The sequence below is a fragment of the Colobus angolensis genome, unplaced genomic scaffold, assembly GCF_000951035.1.
Source record: "Colobus angolensis palliatus isolate OR3802 unplaced genomic scaffold, Cang.pa_1.0 Scaffold137, whole genome shotgun sequence".
Classification (NCBI taxonomy): domain Eukaryota; kingdom Metazoa; phylum Chordata; class Mammalia; order Primates; family Cercopithecidae; genus Colobus; species Colobus angolensis.
Window position 1 is genome coordinate 7,690,294 of NW_012114455.1, and position 25,505 is coordinate 7,715,798.

At 46.1% G+C, this 25,505-nt stretch overlaps 1 protein-coding gene across 6 annotated transcripts in view; it reads left to right on the plus strand.

Annotated features, from left to right (window-relative positions):
- The window catches only part of NTM (neurotrimin), a 975,363-nt gene that overhangs the window by 757,866 nt on the left and 191,992 nt on the right, over positions 1 to 25,505 (plus strand). For all 6 annotated transcript variants that reach the window (XM_011934700.1, XM_011934698.1, XM_011934701.1 and 3 more), the window contains one exon: positions 20,972 to 21,204. In XM_011934700.1, coding sequence (XP_011790090.1) covers positions 20,972 to 21,204 — 233 coding nt within the window. The remainder of the gene's footprint in view (positions 1 to 20,971; positions 21,205 to 25,505) is intronic.

Sequence of the window (25,505 nt, forward strand, 5' to 3'; positions counted from 1 at the left end):
TTGTTGTATGGTGTGGTATGTGGTGTGTAGTATATGTTGTGTGTTGTGTTGTGGAGTATGTGGTATGTGTAGTGGTATGTTGTGTGTGGTATGTGTCTGTTATGTGTGTCTGTGGTGTGGTATGAGGTGTATGTGTGTGTGTTGTGTGGTGTGGTGTGTGTTGTGTGGTGTGATATGTGGTGTACGTGTAGCATGGTGTGTGTGGTGGAGTGTGTCATGTATGTTGTGGTATATGGTGTGTGTGATGTGGTATGTGTGGTGGGGCGTGTGGTGTGTGTTGTGGTGTGTGTTGTGCCTGGTGTGTGTTTGTGGTGTCTGTAGTATGGGTTGTGTAGTGTGTGTTGTGTGTGTGATGTGTGTGGTGGGGTGTGCGTGGTATGTTGTGGTATGTGGTGCGTGTGTGGTGTGGTGCGTGTTGTGTGGTGTTGTATGTGGTATGTATTGTTTGGTATGTGTGGTACTATGTGTGTGTGTGGTGTGTGGTGTGGTGTATGGTGTGTGTGTTGTGTGTGTGGTATATTTGTGTGTATGTTGTGTATTATCTGTAATGTCAGTTTATGTGGTGTGTGGTGGGGTATGTGGTGTGTGGTATGGAATGTGGAGTGTGTGTCTCTGTGTGTGGTGTGAGATGTGGTGTGCGTGTTGTGTATGGTATGAGTGGTGTGTATGTGTGTAGTGGGGTGTATGGTGTGTGGTATAGTATGTGGTGTGTGTGCATGCGTAGTGTGTGGTATGTGGTCTGTGTTGTATGTGGTGCGTATGTTGAGCGTGTTGTGGTATGTATGTATGGTGTGTGTGCATGTGTGGTGTGTGGTATGTGGTATGTGTATTGTGTGTGTTGTGGTATATGATGCATGTGTGTTGTATGTGTGGTGTGTTTCTGTGTGTGCTGTGTAGTGTGTGGTGTGTGTGTGGCTAGGTGTGTGCTGTGGTATGTGGGGTGTGTGTGTGCATGCGTGTGTGTGTGAGAGAGATCAACAGGGGTCCCAGGCAAGGGGGATGAGTGGGCTGTTGGCAGAGGAAGAAGTGCAGCCCAGGAAAGGTGCAGCCTCGCTTTCCACAAGCACCTTGGGTCCCCAGGCGCCCCTGCGAGGTGTGGGAGTGGGAGACTGAGTGGGCACGAGGGCATCGCCACCTGGGTGCGTGAATGAGTGCAGAAATACAAACAGCTGGGAGCCAGAGGATCCTGAGTCCATCAATTCTTTGCAGAAGAAAAGTCTGATGGATTGAAATTGTCAGCACAAGAACACTGTGAACAATAGCAGGGAGATACTGTTTCTCTCCAGCCCAGCTGTGGTGAGTTACTTCTTAATGGCAAGGTAGGGAGATACACACCACGGACCATCCTGAGGGTGACAGGAGATGCCTGTGCCAGTTATTTATTATGGGAGAGGAAGGTATTCCTTCTCCTTTTTTTCCTTCCATCACCCACTTCTTTTCTGTGATAAATGGGGGCTGAGCTGTTTGTGTTATGCAGAGGCTGACAAAATGAGGCGATCAGATTGGAAATCAAAGCTTTCACCATAGCTGGCAGTGTGCTGGGACTTCGCGGCCACCTCCCATGGCGGGGCAGGAGGAGGGGGAGGAAGCAGCTGCTGTCATTTCTCCCCTAGGAGTTGCTTTTGGTTTTACTTTTATTTCTCCCAAGAGGAGAGGAGCTGGAGAGGGTAGCCACACTAGCGCAAGAAGGAAAAGGAGAAAGAGGGCAAGAACGGAAATGCAGGAGAAAGCCCTACCAGGAGGCAAGGGGAGAGGGAAGCGAGAAGGAGGGAAGAAGCCTCCAGAATGTGCCTTTTTCCGATTTGCACTGGCTACGACCTTGCAGCCTGTTTCTCTGCCAGCGCCCCTCCTTTGCTGTGAGAGGTGTTTTCTGTGACTTGGAAAGCGTGGTTTAATTTCCAGGGTGAGTTGGAAATGATTCAAGCATCTGCTCCTTTCAAATGTTGGGAAACTGAGGCACAGCACATTCACTTGCTTCTTTCGGGCCTTATTGCCAGTCTTATTATCCTGAGAGTTCCAGAAACTATTTCCACCTCCAGCTTCCAGGATGAATAACTTATTCAGGCCTTTGCTTTTCTGGTGCATTCTCCCAAAACACCTCCTATTTCCAACTGCCCCCCAAAGTCCCTGAGCCTGAGTCTTACGGGTTGACTCTGCCCTCTGGTGGATCGAAAGGTGGTGAATGAGGCGGAAAAGGGAGCTCATTCCAGAAAAACAAACCCTGGCAGGCTTCCCAGGAAAGTCTTTGGTTAAAGCAACCCGAACCCAAAATGAATACAGCTCAATATGCTGTGATGTATTAATATCCTGATAAGCGAGTCAGAATGTGTTTCCAAATAGACCTATTACATAAGTGGCAATAAATACTAACCCATCTCTCACCTTGCTGCGGTGAGCGCGTAGAGAGGGATCTGTGGTGTGGGACTCCAGGCAGTCTTGGCGATGCTGACCTTCTGACGGATGGGGAGTCCTGAGCCCTCCATAACACAGGTCCCCTGTGACATCCACATCACACAATCATGCCCTTTGCCCACCTTTTTAATGACTTTCTATTTTGTTTTACAACCAGCAATCTGCTGCATGTGCTGGTCAACAGTATCTGTCTTTTCTGCTGTGGCTTGCTGCCTTGGATGCTTTTATGGGCATTGATTCCCTCCACTGCTTCCCCAAAGAGGTTCTTTTCCTTGAGCCAGAGCGGCATTCCGGCAGATTACAGTGTCTGCCACTCTGCACTCCGATTTATTGCCATCCTGGGTTTTATTCTCTCCTACATTCACAGCCAAGCCTCATTCATTTTGTTTTCTGGGGCGAGCAAATGGAAGAAGCTGCTATTAATAGGAGAAAGAATGTCATGCCGGCAGACTTAGTGATGTCTAACTTTATAATCTGCGAGTCCCAGAGCCAAGCTCTTGTCTTAGATCCACCCTTCCCCATCCAAGGGACTGAACCAAGTGGGATGCTGGCCTGGGCGTTGGCCCTCTGAAATATGTACACTCTTCTGGCGTTTGTCAACAAAGGATATTCTCATATTTGGGCACTCCCATCCATGTGTCCTCTACTTTTCCCTGTGACTGTCAGTTTACATTTGGCAGAAGGGCTATCTGGGGTTGTAGATGAAGTCTGAGGGCAGATGCCTGGGGACAGGATGCTGGAGAGGAGAAGCACATGGCGGTAGTATAGGATGGTCTGCTTCTCAGCTTTCCCAGACACTAAAGGATGTGAATCCAATTAAAGTTGTTCTTCGAGTGGTTTTTTACATTGATAAACATGTTTACTAATCATTTATCACAAATTCAATAGTAGAGCAATTTCTAAACAATGTCCTGCAGATAATGAAGGTCTTTTGAATATGCATACAAAATGTTACATCTCAACTGTTGCTAGTCCCGTTTACTCTCTCAGCTGTAGAGTTTAGAAGCTGCCCAGGGAGTGTAGAGAGCACGACATCAGATGTTGCCTCTCCAGGGACCATCCTCAGATCTTTGCGGACTGGTCCCGGGCTGTCCAGATGTATATCTCCTTCATGCAGAAACAGGAGCCTCAAAGAACCTTCCAGTGGGTTCTAGTTGTGGGTGTAGTTCACCCAACCGACTTAACTTGCCAGGGGATCACACAGGTACAAGAGGCTGATAAGGTCAGAAATCACTATCGACAGGGTGGGAATTTTTATTTGGGATGAGTTGGTGTGACTAGTCCCAGCAGGTTACTGAGTGAAGAATTCTCTTTAGAAAGTGCCCCTGGAAAAGTGTGGTTTGCAAAAGAACTGCGCGCGCACGTGTGTGTGTGTGTGTGTGTGTGTGTGTGTGTGTGTGTGTGTGTGTGTGTTGATAGGTTGGATGGGGTGGGGTCTATTGGTCATATACTCTAGAAGAGGAATTTGGAGGTGGCTGTACAGGGACTTGGTGTCCAAACGGTTTGCATGTCGGGAACAGCAGTGTTGTGCATACGGCTGTGTACACATGGTTACTATTGAACCTCTAAGTGATGGTTTAGAAACAACTTAGGGGATAGTTTTCCCGCATCTCACACATATATTGATTCAGAGCGTCTGGCAGTATCCTCGGTAAAGTAACAAAGGGAAGCAGACCGATCCCAGGAGCCCTGAGTTGAGCTGTTGCTCTTCCCACTGAGCCGGTGTATCAGAACTCTGGGTAACTGGACCCAGTAGCTTCGGCCCTCTCAGTTCCCATTCTTGCTCTGAAGACAAGAAAAATGTGTCTTAAGACAGAATTCCTAAAGACAGACCTCAGGTGGGTTTTTCATGCCTGCCTAGAACTAAGGTCAGCTTCGGTTAATCTACAGCTTTCTCTGGGCTCTACCTCAAAGTCATGGAAGGAAAGACTTCTTAGGAAAGAAAAACTGATTTTTGTTGTTATTATTTTTCTTCAGTGCACACACAGAATATCTGTCCTCCAACACCAGTGATTTCAAATTGGGGCTCCTAGGACTGTATTAGAAAGACCAAAAAAAGTAGACAGTACAGGAGATGCCAAATGGATGCAGCCTCAACGTTCTAAGCTTTGCCAAAACTGTAGGTCTTCTCCCACTATTTCCTCAGTTCTGTTCACCTTTTTCATCTTCACCTGCCTCCATTTTCTTGAGTTTTCTGGTGCAGTTTTGGGCAGGCTTTTTATTGAGAACAAACTCATTTCCTGCCAATGATTGTACAGCCTTCCTGTTTCTCTCTGGATGTTCTGCTGATCATTGAACATTCTTAACAGGGTTGGATGAAGCTGAAATGTAAATGTATCTGATTCTTAATTAGAAGAATCCAGTTCCAGAGTCTGTTAGGACTTTGGGAGTAGGAGATTTGTTTTCACAATAAATATTCTCAGAAGGAGAAGGGAATTTAGTCTGATATTCCCAGAGGTGACCAGTAATAGGAAATCATCTTGACAGATGAAAACACTTGCATCTATAAATCAGTTGAGTAGCGGGATGGAGGCAAGAAAGCAAAGCCTCGAAAGTGGGAGTTGGTTCAGCTTTGTTAGGGAGATGCAAGGAGATACTACACCAGTAAGAGAAAGTCACAAGATCAAGAGGTATGGAATGTGGCTCTCAAGTGGAAGAAAAAAAGGAAGATACCACATTTTCCATTCTCTTCCTTGTTTTTTTTAATTCCCGTGATAATTACAACGAGAGGAGCAATCATGTTGCTAATTTTACTTCATGCATTTAAGTTCTAATTAATACTATCTGGTTCTTCTGCGTTCTGCTGAGGTGAAATACAGCATGCTCCTTTGCACTTATACCCTTCTTTCTCTCACGAATTTGCATAGGAAGTGAAGGCATGTTGGCATGTATCATATTTTAGTAATTGGCATCCCTGCCGTCACAGTTCTACACCACTTTCTAGTCTAATCTCCTGGATCTTTTCTTCTCTCCATTCACCTTGGCAAATGTGGAACAGCTAAGGGTTTCAAATAGCCCTGCCCCTCAGAAATAGGGAAGTTTGATGGAGCTGCAAGCAGCAGACCTAAGCCGCTAGCAGGCTCTTCATGGATCCCCATAGAGCTTTCTCATGGTGAGAACTGCACAGCTGAGGCCCCATAGACATTACCATTGTCCTGTACAGAAGAGGAAACCAGGGTGATGAAGTGACTTGCTCACCATCACACATTTCATGGCCTCAGATCTGGGATTTGAGGTGTGTCTCTGCCTCCAACTTTGTTATGATGATGCCGTGAGATATGAATTATCTGAGAAAGGGCTTTGCATGCTGTCATACACGAGGAAAGTTTGAGCTATTATTTTTCTGGTTAATTATCAAAAACATTGTCATGAAATGTCTGCTGCATTCTCCCTTCTCATTTTGCAAGCTTTTATGGAGCACAAAATGTTGCTTTGTGACTTCTAGTGGCGTAGCTCACATGTGCTATAGATGCAGGCGTGTTAGGCTTCTGGCAGCCCGGTGTGAGTAACCATGGAGAACAGTTGGAGAGGTGCCAGTGTTGGGCTGTGTGTGAGGCCAGCTATTGTCTCAGAGACACCTGGCTTAGGACAGATGCCTGCTACAGTGTGCCTTCACGTCAAGCAACTGGTATTTACTGACTGCCTGTGATAATGAACTAGGTACCATGGAAGGCACAATAGGTTGCAAGAGGCTTAAGGAAAAAAGATAAAGAAAATACACAGGCCCTGTCTTCAGAATTGCCATATGGGCTGGCAAGGGTTAGGATGGAACCCTGTGAAAGTGCAGCCTTGTTGGGTCGAGGGAGCCTTGTGAAGGAAGGGTGTGGGGGAGCAAGTAGGGAGGGGTGCTGGAGACAGAGGGGTAGCATGGGAAATGGACTGGGGCATGGGAGAGCATGCCACCCTAAGGAAGCTGCAGGATCCCAGGCCTCAACGTCCTGGCATGTTCTTCTGAACTCTTTGAGCTTCATCCTGAAGACAGTGGGAACCACTGAAGGCTCTTGAACAAGTGATGCTCAAACAGATTTGTTAGAAAGGTCCCTGCAGCAACAAGAGTGACTGGACTGAAGAGGGTTGCATGTGGAACCAAAACACCAGGTGGAAGAGGCCCCGCCCCCACTGCCTGGTGCTCAGAAGATGGTCCATTTAAGTTTAGGAAATGATTTGAGCTTGTGGTTGGAGGTTCAAAATTAGCGAGAATGCACGCAGGGAAATAACTAGCTCTTCTACCGCCAGGCTGGAGTCCCTTCCTACGGAGACCAGTGAATAGAGAACATCATCAAAGGCACCGAGAGTTTCTGTAAAGGACGTGGATAATTATTTGCCCAGTGTTGGTTGGAGGAAATTACTTTGGAATGAACAGCTGATGCAGCTCAGGTGCCTGAGGATGGATTCCTCTGCCTGATGTTTTATACCAGTGTGACCACTGCCCTACCCCCGTCTGTGCCCCCAGCAGGACCCCCGTCAGGATCCTGCCTGCTCCTTCCACCAGGGTGGGAACTCCAGCAGAGGGAAGGAAAACAGCCCTCTCCGAAAGGCTTCCTCCGTTTGGTTCAGACTTGGTCATTGTACTTTGAGAGTTAAATTTGGGTCTATTTCTTTCTGTATCCACCTGGTGTTTGTCATTCCATTGCCTGTGCAGGTTCCCTGCTTTATTTCATTGAAGTAGCTGTTATCTTCTTTGTATCGTAAGCTCCTAAAATATAGAGTCAGGAATATGTTTTGTTCTGAAGAGTGAGCACTGAATCTTCACAGGCATATAAGCTCGATAAATAAATGTGTAATGTTGAACATGGTGATGAAGCCATGTATTTGGTCACCTGGAAAATAACAGGGAAGGGAGGGGACAATGGCATCTGCACTCAGAAGGTTTGTAAACATTAACACGCCCATGCTCCTGCAGAGTCTTTAATACTCTTCCCCTCAGTACTTACGTTGACCCTCATGACAACAAGAACAGGGTGGGGCAGACCATTTTTCCCCATTGACACATAGGAAAACTGAGTCACAGAAAGACTAGGAACTCAGGCTTGTCACAACACAATGGGCAAAGAGAGAAGCACCCCGCTGGCCTCCATGGAAATCAAGCTGCTAGGCATGGTTGCTGCCTCTCTCAAATAGGAACCAGCAAGCTGAGGTGATCGCAGATAAAATATACGAATGCATGGCAGCTTCCAGATGGCAGAAATCTTGTTAAAATCTGAGTAACACCCAGTGCATTGTCAAGCTTGCAAAATGTTCACTGCAAAATCTTACAATCCACTCACCCCAGAAAAGACTATTACTAATTTTGGGTCAAAGAATCAGGAGATGCCCGCTGTCATCCAAAATCTTTCTTGAAATAAGTAGCTAAGTAACCTTAGGCTTATGAAAGAAAGAGCTGCACAGACTTAACCTCTGTAGGCTCCTTATTGATAGATTATCTCCCTGTCTCTCCCAGCACCATATTTATACTCATTTGTAAAGTTCTCCACAGAAACATAACTTCTACAAGCCCTTCCCTGATCCGTTAGACTGGGCTGGGTTCCTCCACACACATCTACTTTCTGCACAACACCCATGGTTTCCTCCCATAAGACACATCACACTTCCGCATTATAATCCTGTCCTTCTGTGCCTCTCTCTGCATGAGTCTGTCTTGTTTGCCTCTGCATTGAATTCCTTAAGAGCTGAACACAATACATGGCACATAGTAGGTGCTCAATGAACATTTATCAAATAAATGGGCATATAATCCTATTCTAACGCACCTTGGTTCATCCACATCTTTGGAGATAATCACCTGAAGGGAATTTTAAGGTGTAAGTTAGAAGCACAGGCCGAGGGATGACTGTGAGTTGGACGGTTACCCAGGGGGCCTAAAGAATGGGCCACCAAGACCCCTGACAGACAGCCCTCCCTGCCAGCCCTGTTTAGGTGGATTCCAGCACCTTAAGAGCGTATCTGTTTAGATGTCTGATGGTGAGAACGAGGCCTAATGTATTTGGGAAGGGCAACTCCCAGGAAGGGGACATTTCCATGCTTCTGTTTCTGGCAGTGATGGACTTCCCTGCCCCCATTATCTCTTCACCCTGGCTTGCTTCTTTATTGCTTCCAACGATGATTTTTCTCCTGCCATGAGGCTCTGCTCATCTGCTTTGCTGCTGTTGGGAGCGTACTCCCCAGCCTGGCATTTGAGGGCAGCTACAGCCGTCTCTAGTCTTTCTTCCTCAGTGTTCTCTCTGCTACCATCAGACTAAACCTTTAAAAATCTGCCCCAGAGCCACACGCAAATCTTTATTCTTTGTTTAATTAATTATTAATTAATCTTAAACAGTCTCACTCTGTAGGTGGGACTATAGGCACAGGCCACCATGCCCAGCTATTTTTTTTTTCTTTTTTTGTAAACAGGGTCTCACCATGTTGCCCTGGCTGGTCTTGAACTCCTAGGCTCAAGCCATCCTCCCATCCTAGCCTCTCAAAATGTTGGGATTACAGGCGTGAGCCACCATGCCTGTCCCACACCCGTATCTTTAGATGCCTTTTTCTTCCTGGAGAGAATACCTTCTCACCTTTTTTTCCATTTATTCAGCTTATCTTTTGTTTGGTTGGTTGCCTTTAATTTTTTTTTTTTTATTATTATTTCAATAGGTTAGTGGGGAACAGGTGGCATTTGGCCACATGAATAAGTTCTTCAGTGGTGATTTCTCAGATTTTGGTACACCCTTCACTCGAGCAGTATACAGTGTACCCAAAGTGTAGTCTTTTTTCCCTTGCCACCCCTGACCTTTTTCCCTGAGGCCCCAAAATCCAGTGTATCTTTCTTATGCCTTTGAGTCCTCATAGCTTAGCTCCCACATATGAGTTCGAGAACATACGACATTTGGTTTTTCATTCCTGAGTTACTTCACTTAGAATAATAGTCTCCGGTTCCATCCAGGTTGCTGCGAATGCCATTACTTTGTTCCTTTTTATGGCTGAGTAGTATTCCATGGTGTGTATATATGCATATAGCACATTTTCTTTATTCATTGATTGACAGGCGTTTGGGCTGGTTCCATATTTTTGCAATTACAAATCATGCTGCTATGAACATGTGTGTGCAAGTATCTTTTTCATATTATATAATGACTTCTTTTCCTCCAGGTAGATACCCAGTAGTGGGACTGCTGGATCGAATGGTAGATCTACTTTTAGTTCTTTAAGGAATCTGCACACTGTTTTCCACAGTGGTTGTATTTTTATTATGTTATTATATCCTTTATTTGTTTGCTGTCCACATGTCCCTGCCACCCACTGAGCTCCCCAAATCCTCCCCTACCCCCCACAGAATGTCCCTTGTTAGTGCCTAAGCCTGGCTGGATTGTGTCCCCTCACCTCTGTGTCAGTGTCCCAGGAGACAGAAATTGTCTTGGCCCTCCAAGGTCTCTTAGGCCAGGGCCAGAAGGACCCCCACTCCCGGCTTCTGGCTGCAGGATCTACCCTGCCTCGTGTCCTCTCTCCTAGGGGCAGGGCTCACCTGCTGTTGCCTGCTCCCAGTGCCTGACTGCAGACCACCCCCCATCTTTCTAGCACCTTCCTTTCCTTGCAGCCTCCCAAATATCTCACACTCCCTCTCCGGAAGAGTTCCTTCTGATCACAAAGCATTTGTGAGATTTACACATAAGATAGCCTTTGTTCCAGTTCTCTAGAGGCAGACTCTGAGATAAGGATTTGTGTGGTCATGACTTATTAGGGAAGTGGGCCTAGGAGAAAAGGCAGAAGGTGTGGGGGAAGCCAGGCAGGACAGGGCAAGAAGCCAAGTGGAGGCTTGATTTTAGGCAGAGACCCGCCAGGGTGACCAGGCCCTTTTGTAACTCCCCCACAGGCTACTGCTAGGGGCCGCCCTGGGGGACACAAACCCCAGGCACTTGTGGCTGTCTGTGGAGATGGGGGTGCAAACAGAGTCTCAGGCTGGGCTATCAGAAACAAAAGCACCCAGAACCCAGGGAGCACGCACAAATGAGGGAAGGGGCTGAGGGGCCTGGGCTGAAGGCTGACTTCCTGCTTTGTCCTGCACAGGAAGAGAGAGACAGTGCAGTGACTATGCAAATGGTGAGGCCCCCATCGAGGTGCGGGAGGGCTCTGGAATGACAACAGGCCCAGCAAAGGTAGTGTCCTCCCACTGGGAGCTTTCATCTTTCTGGGGGATGCATCCTGTTCCCCAAGGTGCCACGTCACCTGGGCTAGTTATCTGGAGAGATCCGGTGACCTTTTCTGCACTTAATTGCTCACATTTTCTTGTTTAAGTGAGTGTTGTCTTTCCGGACTCTGGGGACCCCTTCCTGTCAGCCTCCTCACAGGCCACTAGAGAGAGGAGGGGCTTCTGTGGTCTCTACAGGACAGGGGCAGAGAAGGAGGAGCCTCCAGCCCCTGGAGTGTGCCTCTGCATGTGGTCCTGCTCTCCTGTCCCGACTGAGTCTCACCTCCGTAGATGGTAGAAACGGCGCTCAGAAGCCGGTAGCCTCTCTCCTTGGAGGATGCCAGTCCACTCCCCTACTGTGCCTCGCTCTCACCTAGGTCCCAGGCAGTCATGGGGACACCGTGTTACCACCAAAGGTGAGAGGATGTGTAGCCAGAATCACTTAGTGAGAGAACAGACAAGGCCCACCTCGAACCCAGATGTCCTCTTTGTCCCTCTGGAGTTCTAGCTGTGTTTGACTTTCTTCCTGTGAACCGTGGGGTTTGGATGCAGCAGAGACTCTCTGGATCTCTTCTTTGGTTGCGAACCAGATTCCTTCTTTCCAGCTGCTCCCTCCCACCACACATGGCCAAACATGTACATCATATGCATACACAGTCCCTGAGGCGAAGACCAGGTGGACAGGCAGTCTACATGCTGCCCAGTTCACACACGTGGGTGCCAGGCTTCACACACACTAACTGGAAAGGAAATGGCAGCTGCATTGTGGTCTGAGGTATGGTTTTGGTCTCCTAAGCCGTGATTTTTTTTCTCCTTTCAAGTCATGTTCAAGTTCTAAGTACGGATGGTACTTTAGGGTGATAGGAGTGTGCTAGAGGCAGGATCTAGGTCGGGTTCTGGGGTTTGATGGTTAAAGTGTGTCTTGACAAAGAACTGGAGGTGGAACTAGCCCCAGAGATGAAGCCAGAAGTGACGCACATGCTGACTTCCCCAGAGGCCAGTGCATCCTTTGTATTCGCACCAGGCCTTAGGCATGGGAGGAGCAAGGTACTTCCAGCCCCTTTTCTAGTGTGACTCCATGTGGCTAATCTATACTGTTCTTTCCAGTTTGCCTGAATACATCCTGGTTTAATCAGTGTAATTTCAAAAAGTGTCTGATTTGGACAACAATCAGTGTAACAATCAGTTTAATCAGTGTAATTGCAAAAAAAAGTGTCTGATTTGGACAACTGCCAGGCTGGCCTAACTTGTCCAGGGACTGAATGGAGCCCCATTTCTTCATCCAGTGAGTGCCATAGTATGGGGTGACACACACCAGCCAGTGAGGGCAGGACTGGAGATGAAGCAAAGATGGAGGAGAGCCCGCAGATGGATTTGTTTCAGGGAATCCTGTTTCTTCTTCCCAGCTCCTTCCCTGCCAAGGAGGGCTGTCCCCCGGAGAAGAAAGAGACAAGCTCCAGTGTGCTACCATTTATAATCATCTGTGATTCTTCGAGCTGGACTTTGCAGAGTTCTTCGCTTTGGTTTCCTGTCTGCTCTTTGTCTTCAGAATAAAGTGCAAACTCTTTTACAAGAGGGCATGTTGCACAACCTACCTGTAATAGTCAGGGGTCCTACAGGGAAAAGATGGCATCCTCAAATTGTGTAATTTGAGCAGAGTGTGATAAAGTGGATATTTATGAAGGTGCAGCCAAGGTGTAGGAAAACTGTAAGGGACAGTCAGGACCCTGGGACTATGAACAGGAAGGCACTGTTAACACTTTTAGGCCTGAAGGGATAAGGGGAAGAGGTCATGGCTCCCACCAGAGAGAGGGCTGTGTGGAGAGGGTCACTAGCCAGGGGCGGTGATCTTTGATGGAGGGATATAGACAGCCAGTGGATGGACCCTGCTTCCTCCCCAACCGCATCTCTTGCCACTTCTTTCCAGTGGCAGAACAACGGGAGGCCAGAGGGCAGGGAGCCTGTCCACATGATCCGTGCTGGTCAGCCTGCACTGGGTGGTGGATGTGCGGGCACACAGAGAGCAGCGTGCTACCTTGCTGGCTTCGTCCCTGCTAACTTTTCTCTTCTACCCATGTCTTCTATTCCATAAGCTCCCCATTTCCATCCTTCCACAAACTTGCCAGTATTTTCCCAGCTCCTTTGTGCTTTGCTCATGCTCCTCCTAGTGCTGGACAGGCCGTACCTTACTCCTCCTTACTGTTAACCAAGCTCTTTCCAACCTCAGCAGCTGCCTTAACACTCACCAAAATCCGGATTGCCCTGAAAGCAACCAAAAGTCATGTGTGAGCGTTCTTGGAGTAGAGAAAAAAATTGTATCTGCTTCCTGCCTTCCCAGAGCTCCACATCTGACAAAAAGATAAAGCATAGACATAATGCTTCCAGTACACACCAAGATAAAGTATGTCTGGAAAACACTCATGGGGGAACAGCAAAATTTCGCAGAGAAAAGCTTGTCGGTATATGAATTAATATTTAAACTTGACCTTGGTGTGGCATAGGAATTTGTCTCACAAACAATAAGGAAGGGCATTCCAAAGAAAGCAGGAAGTCACAGAATTCCCAATGTGAACAGAATATACAGGAAACAGTGAAAAGTGTTCTGATGAACCTACTGAATAATGTCATGTTTGAAACCGTGTGGGGTGGGAGCGCGTATTAGCCTGGGTTTTCCTTTTCAAGAGGATCTATCTGTCTGTCTGTCTGTCTGTCTATCTATCTATCTATCTATCTATCTTATCATCTATTCTAATCTGTCGAAAGACTTATAAGAATTGGCTCATGTCTGTAGTGTAAAAAGTTTCAGTCCCAGTTCAAAGGCCTGAGACAAAGGAGCCGATGTGCAAGGACAGGAGAGGAATGTCCCAGCTCAAGCTGGAAGAGTGACGTGCCCTTCCTCTACTCTTTCGTTCTATCCAGACCCTCAGTGGATTAGATAGTGCCCACCCACACTGGGGAGGGTGGCTCTTCTTTACAAAGTCTGCTGATTATCTCTTCTAGAAACACCCTCACAGACACACCCAGAAATAACGTGCTACCAACTGTCTGGCATCGCCTAGTTCAGTCAAATTGACACAGAGAATTAATCATCACAGAAAGTGAGGTGGAACTTTGTAGGGATCACTGACTGAAGCCCAGGCTCCAATGGCAGACGGAGTTCAGCGTGAATTCCCACTGAACTTTCTCTTGGCACTTCTGGGCTCTTTCCTTTATGAAAGGTTGGTCTCCATGACAGGATTCCAGAGACGCTCATGTGTGTTTGGATTATTTTGAATATGCTAGGGAAAGAAAAGGAAAGAAAAACTTCCAGGTTACCTAACTTTGGTCACCCAGGGGCAAAAGGCTCTACTGTTTGTGGTTCTATGAGATGATGAAGATGCCCCACATTGCCCAGATTACCTTTTGCTAGAGTGTAGCATTTAGAGTTCTTGACTACATGTGTGTAACAGTTATTGAATCAAAAAATGGCTTGTGGAAGTTATGACTTACAAATAAGACATGTCCTATTGAACAAGCCCATTCTTGTTTCAGCATTTAAATTAGTATGGAGCTTTTGTCTTGGGTACAAATCAAAGTGTTGTGCCATTCATTTCGGAAAAGTCATGGCCCACCAAACAACAGAGTTTGTTTTGAGAGGATGCTACCGTATTTGACAGGGACAGGAAGGACAGATGGTAGGTGTGCTTTTGGAGAATCTTTCTGGAGGTCCACAGAGCAAAGGCTTCGCTTCTTGATTGATCCCTAAGACATTACAGAAGTGGAGGGGGACTGCCTCCTTGCACGTTCTCACACATAATGACCAGGCATTGGGAGAGATGTGTGCATTTGCATTTGTGGGTGCAGGTTGGCAGGGACATGCAGAGTAATTATACTCACAAACTGGGCCTTTATTGGATGCAGGCCTCATGGTCTTTTATCTCTCTGGAGTTTGTGAAAGATGGGAGATTTTAATCAAATAATTAATCAGTGGACAGATATTTATTGTGTGCTTACTTTGTACTCTGCACAATGTTCTGTAGAGACACAAGTGAAAATAAGACATGATCCTTGCTTTTCAAGAACTTAAAATCAATCAAGTCAGCAATGTTACATCCCTAAGATGAGAAAGCAGTACATGTAATAGTACAATAGATTTGTCTGTTGAGTTTTTACAATAAACAAAAGAATGTATTTACATGCATGTTTCCATTTAATCTTCTCATTAACCCCATGCAAGAAGAGAGGTTATTTCTACTGCAGGTGATTTAAATGAAACCCAGTGGCGTGAGATAACCTCTCTGAGGCCTGAGGGGCGTCAGAAACAGAGCTGGGACATTCCTTGTAACAGTCAGACTTCAGACCCTATTCTCTTCACTCTGCCTGAGCCTCTCTCTGACTACAGCTACCTACTAGTGGTGTGGGACTCGTAGTGCAGTGTGTGCCACTGCTTTTGGTTTTGTTTCATTTTTCCTCCCCTAATCCTTTCACCTGTGTCGTAAGTGTGCTGTCTGCTTCTGCCTAGGCATGATTAGTCCTGTTATTTTCATAGCTAGGAAAGATTCCATGGCATACCTCTGTTTTCTTGTGTAATGCAAAAATGGTAATAGTTGGGAGATGTCAGAACAGTGTGCAATGTGAGTCTAAGTCTAGTGTTTTTATCTCTCTATGACCCAAATCAATTTTGTAAACTTCCACACAAATTTACAGTCTAAAAGAAATCCAGTAGGGTCAAAATTAGCAGCCTCACTAGTGAAGCTTTCTCTTACAATAAAGGAGTAAGGTGCTAGCTGATATCCGAATGTTCGGTGTATTCATGGTGAAGTATCCTGTTTTGTTAATTGCGTGGTGTCCCCCAGAGAACACTTTCTCACAGGACCAGATGTGGAAGATGCACACGCCAACCCTATGGCAGCACGTGTGGGTATTGCTGAGCCATTTGCGTCATGATGTTCCCCTGTTATGCTTGAGGGGAGGGGCGGGGCACAAGCAGAATGCTCAGAGGAACCAAACTTAGGGGCAGCTGGAGCGTTTCTGTGTGATAAGAGGCAATTGTGACCAGGTGCTGGGAAGGGCGGAAGCACTTATTTTGCTGTGTTTTCCAGCATTGCTTGAGATGTGCTGCCTTTCAGACGCCGTTAAAGGGCCATTTGATAGAAGGAACGGTTGGACCGCACACTGTCTGGATCCATTATTGCCCTCAGATCTTCAGGCAGGTGTGTTTAAGAAAGGCCAAGCCTGGATTTTTCTCTCTTTCTTCAATAATCTTTCTCCTTATTTCAACACTCTCTTTGCTCATCTTTAGAAGTTTCCAAGCAGACATTCTCGCTTTTTTTTCCTTCCAATTCCCAGGTTCTTCTCTTTCTCTTTCTCTTTCTCTCTCTCTCTCTCTCTCTCTTTATCTCTATCTCTATCTCTCTCTTCCCCACCCCCCTCTCTCTCTGTCTCTTCTCTCATCCTAAATCCAAAAGTAGCTTCAGGACCTGAGCCCATACTTTTATGGTTCTATTTCTGCAGTGCATATCTTGGGCTTGCTTAATCATTTATTTTTGCTTTTCCTCTATGTATAAATGCAGCATATGTAATAAAACAACTATTCATCAGAAAGATATTCAGGACACAGAGGGTTGCATTTTTAGAGCATTGGAACAATAGGTGCAGCTGCAGGAAATTACAGGTATGGCAGTGTTCTTTCTCCATACTCTGAGTCCCATGCATGGGTGAGCATGTGCACATGTGGCTTGATCCTCTTTTGGCCAAATACATCCTGAATATTGACACAGGTGGGGCACCCCCAATAATCCCTGCTCAAATAGTATAGGCCTCTTCTCTGAAAAAAGACACTTATCCAAAAAAAGAACATGGTGCAGACAGACGCACACAGACTAAGAAGGGGACTGTGGCTCAGCACTGAAATGGAAAACAAATGCCCTTTCCAGCCTTTATTTCTGTTTGTCTGGATTCTTCCAGGATGCTGAGTATGCTAGGCCATGGGCTGTCCATGGGGGCCACACCCAGGAGGGGAGGGCCGCAGGAGGGATGCTGCTGGGAAAACCATTCACTGAGACACAGAAGGCTGATGACCACTGCCAGACGGCGCAGGGCGGGGCAACTGGAGGGCAACACTGAAGCTGGAGGACAGAAGGGAGCTGGAGTTGCAGGGCCCAGTCCAGAATCCTCAGGGGTACAAAGCTTGTTCCTCTATTCTTCCTATATGTGACAGGATGGGCAGAGAGGATGCCAGCAGTGGGAGGGCGGTATATCTGGAGGCTGTGGACAAAAGGGGAGAGGCTTTGCAGGTCTGGTCTGAGAACATGCTACCCTTTTGATCACCCATCTCCCACCTCTTGTTGGCCTACATTGCATTGACTTGTGACTATTCCTCAATATCTGATGAGCGGCCATCTCCAGCTCAGCTCACCTGGATGAGTCAGGGACAGTGGAGTTTGAAACCTGACTCACTCTGACTTAATCACCAAAGTTAGCCACCATCCTGAGAGAGGTGAGATACCGTAGCATGTTTCAGGAGCAGTTTTGTGGAAGGACTATGTCGAGAGCTGTCTCTGAAAAGAGAGAACTTGTTGTCTGAATTTCCCACCTCCAGCGCCTCCTCTGTGGCTGAGAGAGCAATTACGCTCATTTTCACTTTTCTTTTTTTAACCGAGGAGCAATGTGTCCTCTGCATTGTTGAGGAGACTGGATAAATGAGACAGATAGATGGGGGCAGGTGTGAGGAGGTGACAGAGTTGGCCGCCGAGGTACCTTTGTGATCCATCTCTGCAGAAGCCGGCGTTCGTTCCATGGGGATTCAGCAAGACTGATACCCAGCAGTGACAGTTTGGACATCTAAACATGACCTTGGATGTGCTCAGAACCGCAGCTGGAACTGTGCCAACTTCTCAGAGCAGTCTATCACGGTGGCCGCAAAACCATGCTGGAAATTGGCTGCGTTCTGAGTGGTGGTGCATCTGCAGACGAACCTCTCTGGCCCTGTAGTGCAGTGCAGTGTTGGGGGACGGCCTCCATTTCTGTCAATTTTCAATAATTCGATGCTCACAAGGAAGCCCAGGACAGTCCTCTTGTGTTCATTGGGAGGTTGTGAGATCCCCGTTGTGGGCATCAAAAATAGTTACTCAAGCAGTTTAGTGTTTGTCAGTCAGCGTTTCCTGCACTGGGGCCACTCACCTGGTACTTGTCAGATTTCAGCTCCTGGGGAAGGAAAAAAAGGACTCTGCTTCTGGTTCCCCGGAACATATGGGTTATGGGAAAGTTCTATCCTGTAAAGTATTGGAAAACTGTTTCATACCAGGGGGCTTTCCTAGTGCCTGTTCACTCTGCGGCTCTCATTTTGCCAGGAAACATACCTCTGAGTTAGAGGTTCTCGGCGAGCTCTTCAGACCAGCGTCAGAAGCACTTGGAATTTTGTCAGAAATGCAGCCTCCCAGGCCCTGCCTGGGCTTACTGAATCAGAAACCCATGGAGTAAGGTCCCAGGAATCTCTTTTTAATCAGATCTTTCAGGCGATCCTGATGCACGGTGAATTTGAGAAGAACTGATTTAGGTGTTCTTTTGGGAGGCCCTATAAGAACACTAAATTTGGAAAACAAAACAAAACAAAACAAAAACTGGCATGAATCCTGGTTCTGCAGTTTAATACCAGCATGGTTTCAGTCAATATGGCTAATGTTTCTCAGCCTCAGCTAATTTTGTCTGTCAACTGGCAATAAGTGAACCCAACCAAGTTTGTGAGATGATCAAATAGTGCATATAATGGGCTCATGTAGTCAATTAACATTGACTGTGACTGTGAATTCATCCAGTTTCCTGCTTGGACCCAAGTGAAGGTCAGAGCAGTGGCCACCCTTCAGGTTATTCATATAAGCTATCCTAGATACATTACTAGCAAAGCAAGCTGCAAAGTGTGTTTTAGTTCTTGAGAGATTTCAAACCTATGCCATTCCAAATTCATGTCTCAGACAAGGCAGTACCAGATGACAGTCATGGGGTCTGCAAGGAGCATAAGGGAAGGTGCAACATCAGGTACACCCTCCATTGACTGCACTTTTCTCCTTCTTGTTCACCCTCAGAGTCCATTCTGGATATTCTCATCAAAGCCCCAAGAAAGGCTTGGCGCATACTCCTGACCAGTTCAAACTTCATGTGCGTTCAAGTTACCTGGACATCTTATTAAAATGCAGATTCAAATTTGTGATCTCTGAGAGGAGGCCTGAGATTCTGCATTTCTGACGAGCTCCCACCCAAATGATGCCGATGTTGCTGGTTTGCTAGCCACAATTTTGTGTAGTGTGGTGCTAGCTCAGTGCTTCTCAAATCCTAATGTGCACAAAGCTCATGTCTAGATATGACCTTCTAGATGTGACTTAAGGAATGACCAGGGGCCGTCAGCATTGGCATCACCTGGGAGCTTACTAAAAATGCCTAATCCCAGACCCTACCTCAGACCTACTGAATCAGCATCCGCACTTCAGCCAAATCCCCAGGGGCTAATGTGCACAGTAAAGCTTGAGAAACATGCAGAGCTGGCTTCACAACTTTGTTTATTTCCATAGAAATCTTTTATCACCACCTTGAAATCCTTATTCATGCTGGAACAAAATACTCTGTGTTCTTATTTTGCACTGGGCCCTACAAACGATATAAGTTGTCCTAGACACACTGCTCCATATTAGTGGTTTTGAAACATTAGTGTGTGTATGACCCAACTGAGATGTTGTTATAAATTCCCAGATTTTCTGAATCGGTAGAATGGGGGTGAGACTAAGAATCTGTAATAAACCTCTCCTGTGATTCTAATGTAAGTAGTCCACGTGCACTTTGAGAGATAGTCCCCTGACCTTCTCCGAGGTAGGCCTTCACTCATTTCCACGCTGTATCAGAATGGTGCCGGAGAGAGCCCGCATCTCATCTGCATTGCCAGAAAATGCAATAAGCTGCAAAAACCTTGTTGGACACCTATGCCAAGGTGTTTCTTTTTGGGCAGTATTTTCCACAAGAGTGCTCAGCAAACTATCCATCTACACCTAAGTGATCCTTCCATAATGTTGAGACATTTACATAAGCAAAGCAAAAAGGATGCACAGTACAGGATTTCTCATGGGGACAGGGGTCTCCTGAAGGAGCAGGTGTGTACAATAGCAGTTGTTAGAGTTTTTACGGTCACAAACCATTTTGAGAATCCAATAGAAGCCATCACCTATCCCCAATGAAAAATTCACCTTTGCACCTTATGAGTCTCACACAGGACCAGGAATTAGAAGACTTGGCTGAGAGGTCTGACTTCTATACTTTTAGCCTCATTGCTTGGACAAGTCATCAGGCTATTCAGAACCCTAGAGTCCTGATCTTTAAAGCAGAGAATGGGTAACAGTGTCAACCTCAGAAATTTGTTGCAAAAAATCAAAGGAGATGTTGAGCTGTAAAAGTGCTTTGTACACTGCAAAATAAATGTATACATTTGAGGCATCATTATACATCCTATGCCGCATTGTTATTTCCAGCATTATAGTCAGGATCAGGACACTGTGTCTGTAAATTTAGCCTAAGGCCATGGAACAGACTTGGTGTAGTAAGAGAGGGAAATCAATACAGACAGAAAGACATGATGAGGACTTGGCAAGAGTTGCTGGGAAATTTAAAAGTGTAGAAAAGAGAAGGGAGCTTCCACAATTCAAGGACTCCAGATGCAAAAATAAAAGAAAGAAAATCTATTTTTATATGTGCAGACAGTTTTGAGATTTTGGAAAGTGGCTTTAGTCTAGCAGTAACCGAACATTTCTGCCCCTGGGTATAATGAAGATGAATAGCAATAGTGGTGGTCTGTATTTAGTTTTGACTGCAGAAGCCTTCTGTGGGAATTTGCTATTCTGAGATGAGAGGAATGATGTTTAGTCGTTAAAAGCTGGGTCTCTGATCTAACACCCATTTATCGTGTGACTTGGACAACTCGTTTAGTTTAGTTTCTCTGCTTTTCTAAGCTTTTTCCAATAAAATATTCTTCATAGGGTTATCATAAGTATTGAATGCTGTAGTGCACCCTAAATACCTAGACATAAATGTGAAGGATTATCATCACCCAAGTCCTTGAGCAAAGGGAGAACTGGTAGTATTCGAAGTATTCAGCCATCCTGGGCATGCAAGATACCTCTAGGTTATAACTGAGATCGTATTTGAAGTGGTTCTGTGCTCAAGTGGTTTGAGAAGCCCTGAGCAGCATTCTGAGGCTATAATCTCATAAGGCCTTTGCTGTGTTCCAGAAAAGTCCACCCCTGACAAATCAAAGGAAATATATGTGTTGGGGGAAGGGAGAAAGACAAGATATTCTAGCCTTGCCATGAGGACCCACCTCTGACGGCTGCTGTCATCTCTCAGTCCCTTGACGTACCTGTCTGGTCTTCCCTTCAGGTGCACTATTGACAACCGGGTCACCCGGGTGGCCTGGCTGAACCGCAGCACCATCCTCTATGCTGGGAATGACAAGTGGTGCCTGGATCCGCGCGTGGTCCTCCTGAGCAACACCCAAACGCAGTACAGCATCGAGATCCAGAACGTGGATGTGTATGACGAGGGCCCGTACACCTGCTCGGTGCAGACAGACAACCACCCAAAGACCTCCAGGGTCCACCTCATTGTGCAAGGTAGGTCGGCGGGGCTTGCCGCGATCGGGCTGGCCAGCCTGGGAAGCCTTCAGGTAAGGGTTTTTCTCTGATCCTCAGCAGAGATGAGTTCTTCTTCTATGCATCTAGGGTCCAGGGCACATTTCTGGTTGTCATTTTGCAGTTAGAAGCTAAATTTTCCAGTCATTTTCATTGAGTTGAACTAGGAATTTTTTTTTTTTTTTTGTCATTTTTGTTCCAATAATATATTTTCTCCGGAAATTATCTTTTAATTATTGCTTTTCTTGACTTTTTTCTCCCTTAAGTTTTAGTGGGTTTTTTTTTTTTCAGATTTCATCCAATTCCAAGATTGTGTTATGTTTAAAACCAGACTTTTAATGGACTTTTGAAAGTACAAGTATGGCATGCCCCCCTCCAGCCTTGAAAGGAAGCAGAGCCAACCAGGATGCACTAGGCACTGCCTTCAGCTGCATCCTTCACAAATACCTGCTTGTTTCTGGCTCCCCTGCACCTCCTCTCATCTCCCAGCCAGGGGTTTTGGATGCCATTTCTCCCCTGTAATACTGGTGTCTGATTCTCCTTGTTTTGATTCCATCCCAACTCTCCTGGCCTTCTTCTCCTCCCCTGGCTCCTGGCTCGTGAGGCCTTGTATGTTTGTGTGTGTGTGTGTGTGAGAGAGAGAGAGAGAGAGAGAGAGAAAAAATATGTGTGTTGGTTCTACTCTCTCAGACCCTGGGAATGGAGCTCACCTCCATTCCGAGGCAGAACCAGTCCTGGGGCATTCAGACACCACTTAACCTGGTTGAAGGATTCCTAGTTAGTGAGCAAGAGCTGGCGTCACACTTGGCCACTTGCTGGCTGTGAGACCTTAAGTGATTACTGTGTCTCGGGGTTCTCTCTCTGTAAAGGGGTCAGTGTGCGGATTGAATTGTACATGTACTGACATAGAAAACACTTAGGAGAGGACTTGGCACATCCAAGTGCTATTTCAGCTGTTGAGTTTTCTTTTCTTTTCTTCTTTTTTAGGACTCTTGTAATTTTTATATATTTTTAGCATCTTTTACAGTGGGCCAGATATCTTATTTTGTGATGTCAGCAGTGTAGTCCCTGAGCAGTGGCATGCCAGATCCAGTGCTGGGGCCCTTTCTCAGGCTGATCCCGGGGCCCCTTCACAGGGACATGCACTCCTCCCCTAGGGGCTCCTTCCACCAGTCCCCTTGTCAGTGTGTTCAAGAAAAGGGTAAAGAGCTATGGGATGATTGGTTAGAGACAGAATAGGAAGGAAGGCGGCTTGGGAAAGAAGAACTGGAGTGAGCCGGAAGAAGGAAGGAGAGGCCCGCTGTTTGACAGTAGGGGAAGGCGGAACTTAGGTCGTGATCAGCACTGTTGAGTGAGGCAGGGTGAGCAGGACTGAGAGGAGGACACATGAGAACAAGGCGATACTGGACCTGGCTCTGGGCAGAGCGTATGCCAGGGGACATGGGAATCCCTCACGCTGTGGCCCAAGTTTGGTCCTGCCAAGTTTTTATTATATTTTGCTTGCTCTTTCTTACCCAAAGGAAATTATAATGGCTCTTTAAAAAGTGATTCTATAAATGAATACTTTTTGAACTGATGCGTGCGAACAGAAAATAGAATTGCATAGAAGTTATCAGAGTGTATTACAAAGAGTGGAGTAAGTATTGCCATGTGAGATTTTTGTTTCAGTTTGTGTACATTTTTTAATATAAAACACATTTTTTATTGTGGATAGGGAGACCAAAAATTCTCGAGAATCTGCACTCTGTGGGGAGGGCTGGTGAATGCCCCAGTGCCACCATCTGCAGACTCTACCAGGTGGTGCTTTGGAAGCCATTGCTCAGCCCCTCTCCTGTCCCGCCCCAACCTCTGCACACTTAGTGTTGAGAAAAGAATGCGTAGCATTGACAATGAGAGACTGGGAACTAGGAAATATTAGAGACATTTGCTTTAGGAAGCAGGGCCTTATGGAACTGGAAAATAAAAGGAATTGTGAAAAGTGCTAATGCCTCCTTGAAAACAGGATCATATTTTTGTCATTTTCTTTGTTCAGCCACCCCCACTCATGCACACCCTCACACCCCTGCCCTGAGCACCTGCCGGAATGCCTTATACAAAGTGAACATTTAATAAATGCTTATCCAAGCAAATGGCTAGAATTAGAGCCAGGCGATCTTATATGGACTCCCAGAGAGACGGCTGGGTGTCTGTGGGGGTGAGATGATGGGGGGGGAGGGGACAGGATGGAGTCTGCATCAATCTTCACTCACGTCCAGGCTAATGGAAAATGTCTAATCCCCGGCTAGGTGTTTACATCTGTGACTTGGCTGGGTGCCCTCTTCGCATGACACACCACCTCATGTATTGGAATCTCATCTTGGGCTAATTTTCGAATGCTGATGGGTGTATTGATCTGGAAACAAGCTGGGTTAAAAAAGGCATTGGTCTTGTACACAGACTCAGCCCAAGCTAATCCGCCGTCGATATGCCTGGACTGAGTATTATCGACACTTTAATGAATAGAGGACCATAGTTTTTTCAGAGCCCAACTGACCCCCTCTTCAAAGCAACCAGACAAGTGAAATAGAGCCAGACTCTTGTGTTTCTGTATTGGAAAGAGGATGCACCACCATCCTGGATTACAAAAAAAAAAAAAAGGAAAGAAATATATTTATCTTGGGATCGTTCATTATACTGAACATAAACCCTAATTCCCCCGGCAGAAGCTGACTATCTGGATGTGAAGTTGCTATTCAGCCCTGAGCGCAATGCTTCTAGAATAAAAGTTGGGCATATTAGGTTTTCAAAACGGTATTATGATCCTTTAAAAAAAGAAATAAAAACAGCAACAACAAAAAGGAACTAAATTGATATTCTGCCCGTGAGTATGTGTATTTATGTATATGAAGTCAGCTTCATATCTAAATAAACCCACACAGAAGGAAGGTAATGGCATCTCACAGCATTGCGCAGGCTGCTTCAGGGCTGGGGTATGTCTTTCCCCTTACTGTCAAATATCCCATCTACCCGCTAGTTCTCTGTACTGGATTTTCTTCCCCTGTGGTCCTGATCCGATATGGTTAGTTCTTGCAGACAGTCATGCCAAGGTGGCCACATGGGGCAAGTCTCTGGGGCAAGCTAGGAGCAAAGCCCATCCTTGGGGAGGAGAGTGACCCTGGAACCAGTGTGGGAGGGAGATGGAGGGGAAGGCAGCAGAAAGGGGGCGACAAGAGAACTCAGCTAAGTAGCTACTTGCCAGGGTGGCTGTTTAAAATTAAATTTAAATTAGCTACAACCAAATAGCATTTAAAATTTACTTCTTCAGTCACACTAGCCACCCTGAAGTGCTTACATAGTCAAGCAGGACTACTGTTTCCTTGTGTTAGTTCATTTTGCATTACTATAAAGGAATGCCTGAGGCTGGTAATTCACACACACACACACACACACACACAGAGGTTTATTTGGCTCATGATTGTGCAGCCTGTACAAGAAGCTTGGCACCAGCACTTGCATCTGGAGAGGGCCTCAGACTGCTTCTATTCGTGGCATGCGGGAAGGGGACCCAGTATGTGCAGAGATAGCATGGTGAGAGAAAAAGCCAGAGACAGCAGGGACGGTGCCAGGCTCCTTTTTACCACCAGCTTTCGAGGAAGCTTATAAAGCAAGAACTCACTTGCCCCACTAACCTGCATTTATCTATTTATACTCCAGCCCCATGACCAGACATCTCCCATTAGGCCCCCACCTCCAATTTTGGAATTAACTTTCAACATGAGATCTACAGGAACAAACACCCAAACTACTGCACTCCTGTGTTGAACAGTGCAGAGAGAGAACATTTATGTGAACTTCCATTGTAAAAAGCTCTATTGGGTGGTGCTATAAAGGGTTAACATTATGGATCAGCAGGTGTTAAAACTAGAATAGCTTTCCATGGCTTGACAGGCTAGGTATATTGTAGAAAGGAGAGTGAAATTTTTGAAAGAGGATGGAAATTTTTAAAAAGATGATGAGATGATGCTCTTTTAAAAACAAGAGAGAATTGTTGAAAAAGTTGGAGTAATGAAGTTCCCAGGTTAGCTTCAATTATTTAAAAAGGTGGAGTAATGGAGTTCCTAGGTTAGCTTAGACAGCGAAGAGTCTGGAGTCCAAGGATGTACCTGTAGGAGAGTAGGCGGAGTTCAAGGGTTGGTTAAGTGTGAGCATGGGGGTGAAGACTCCACCAGGACACTGAGATTCCTACCTGTGAGCTCAGGGGAGACGAATACTAACATGTCTAAAGATCACATGGCAAAACTGAT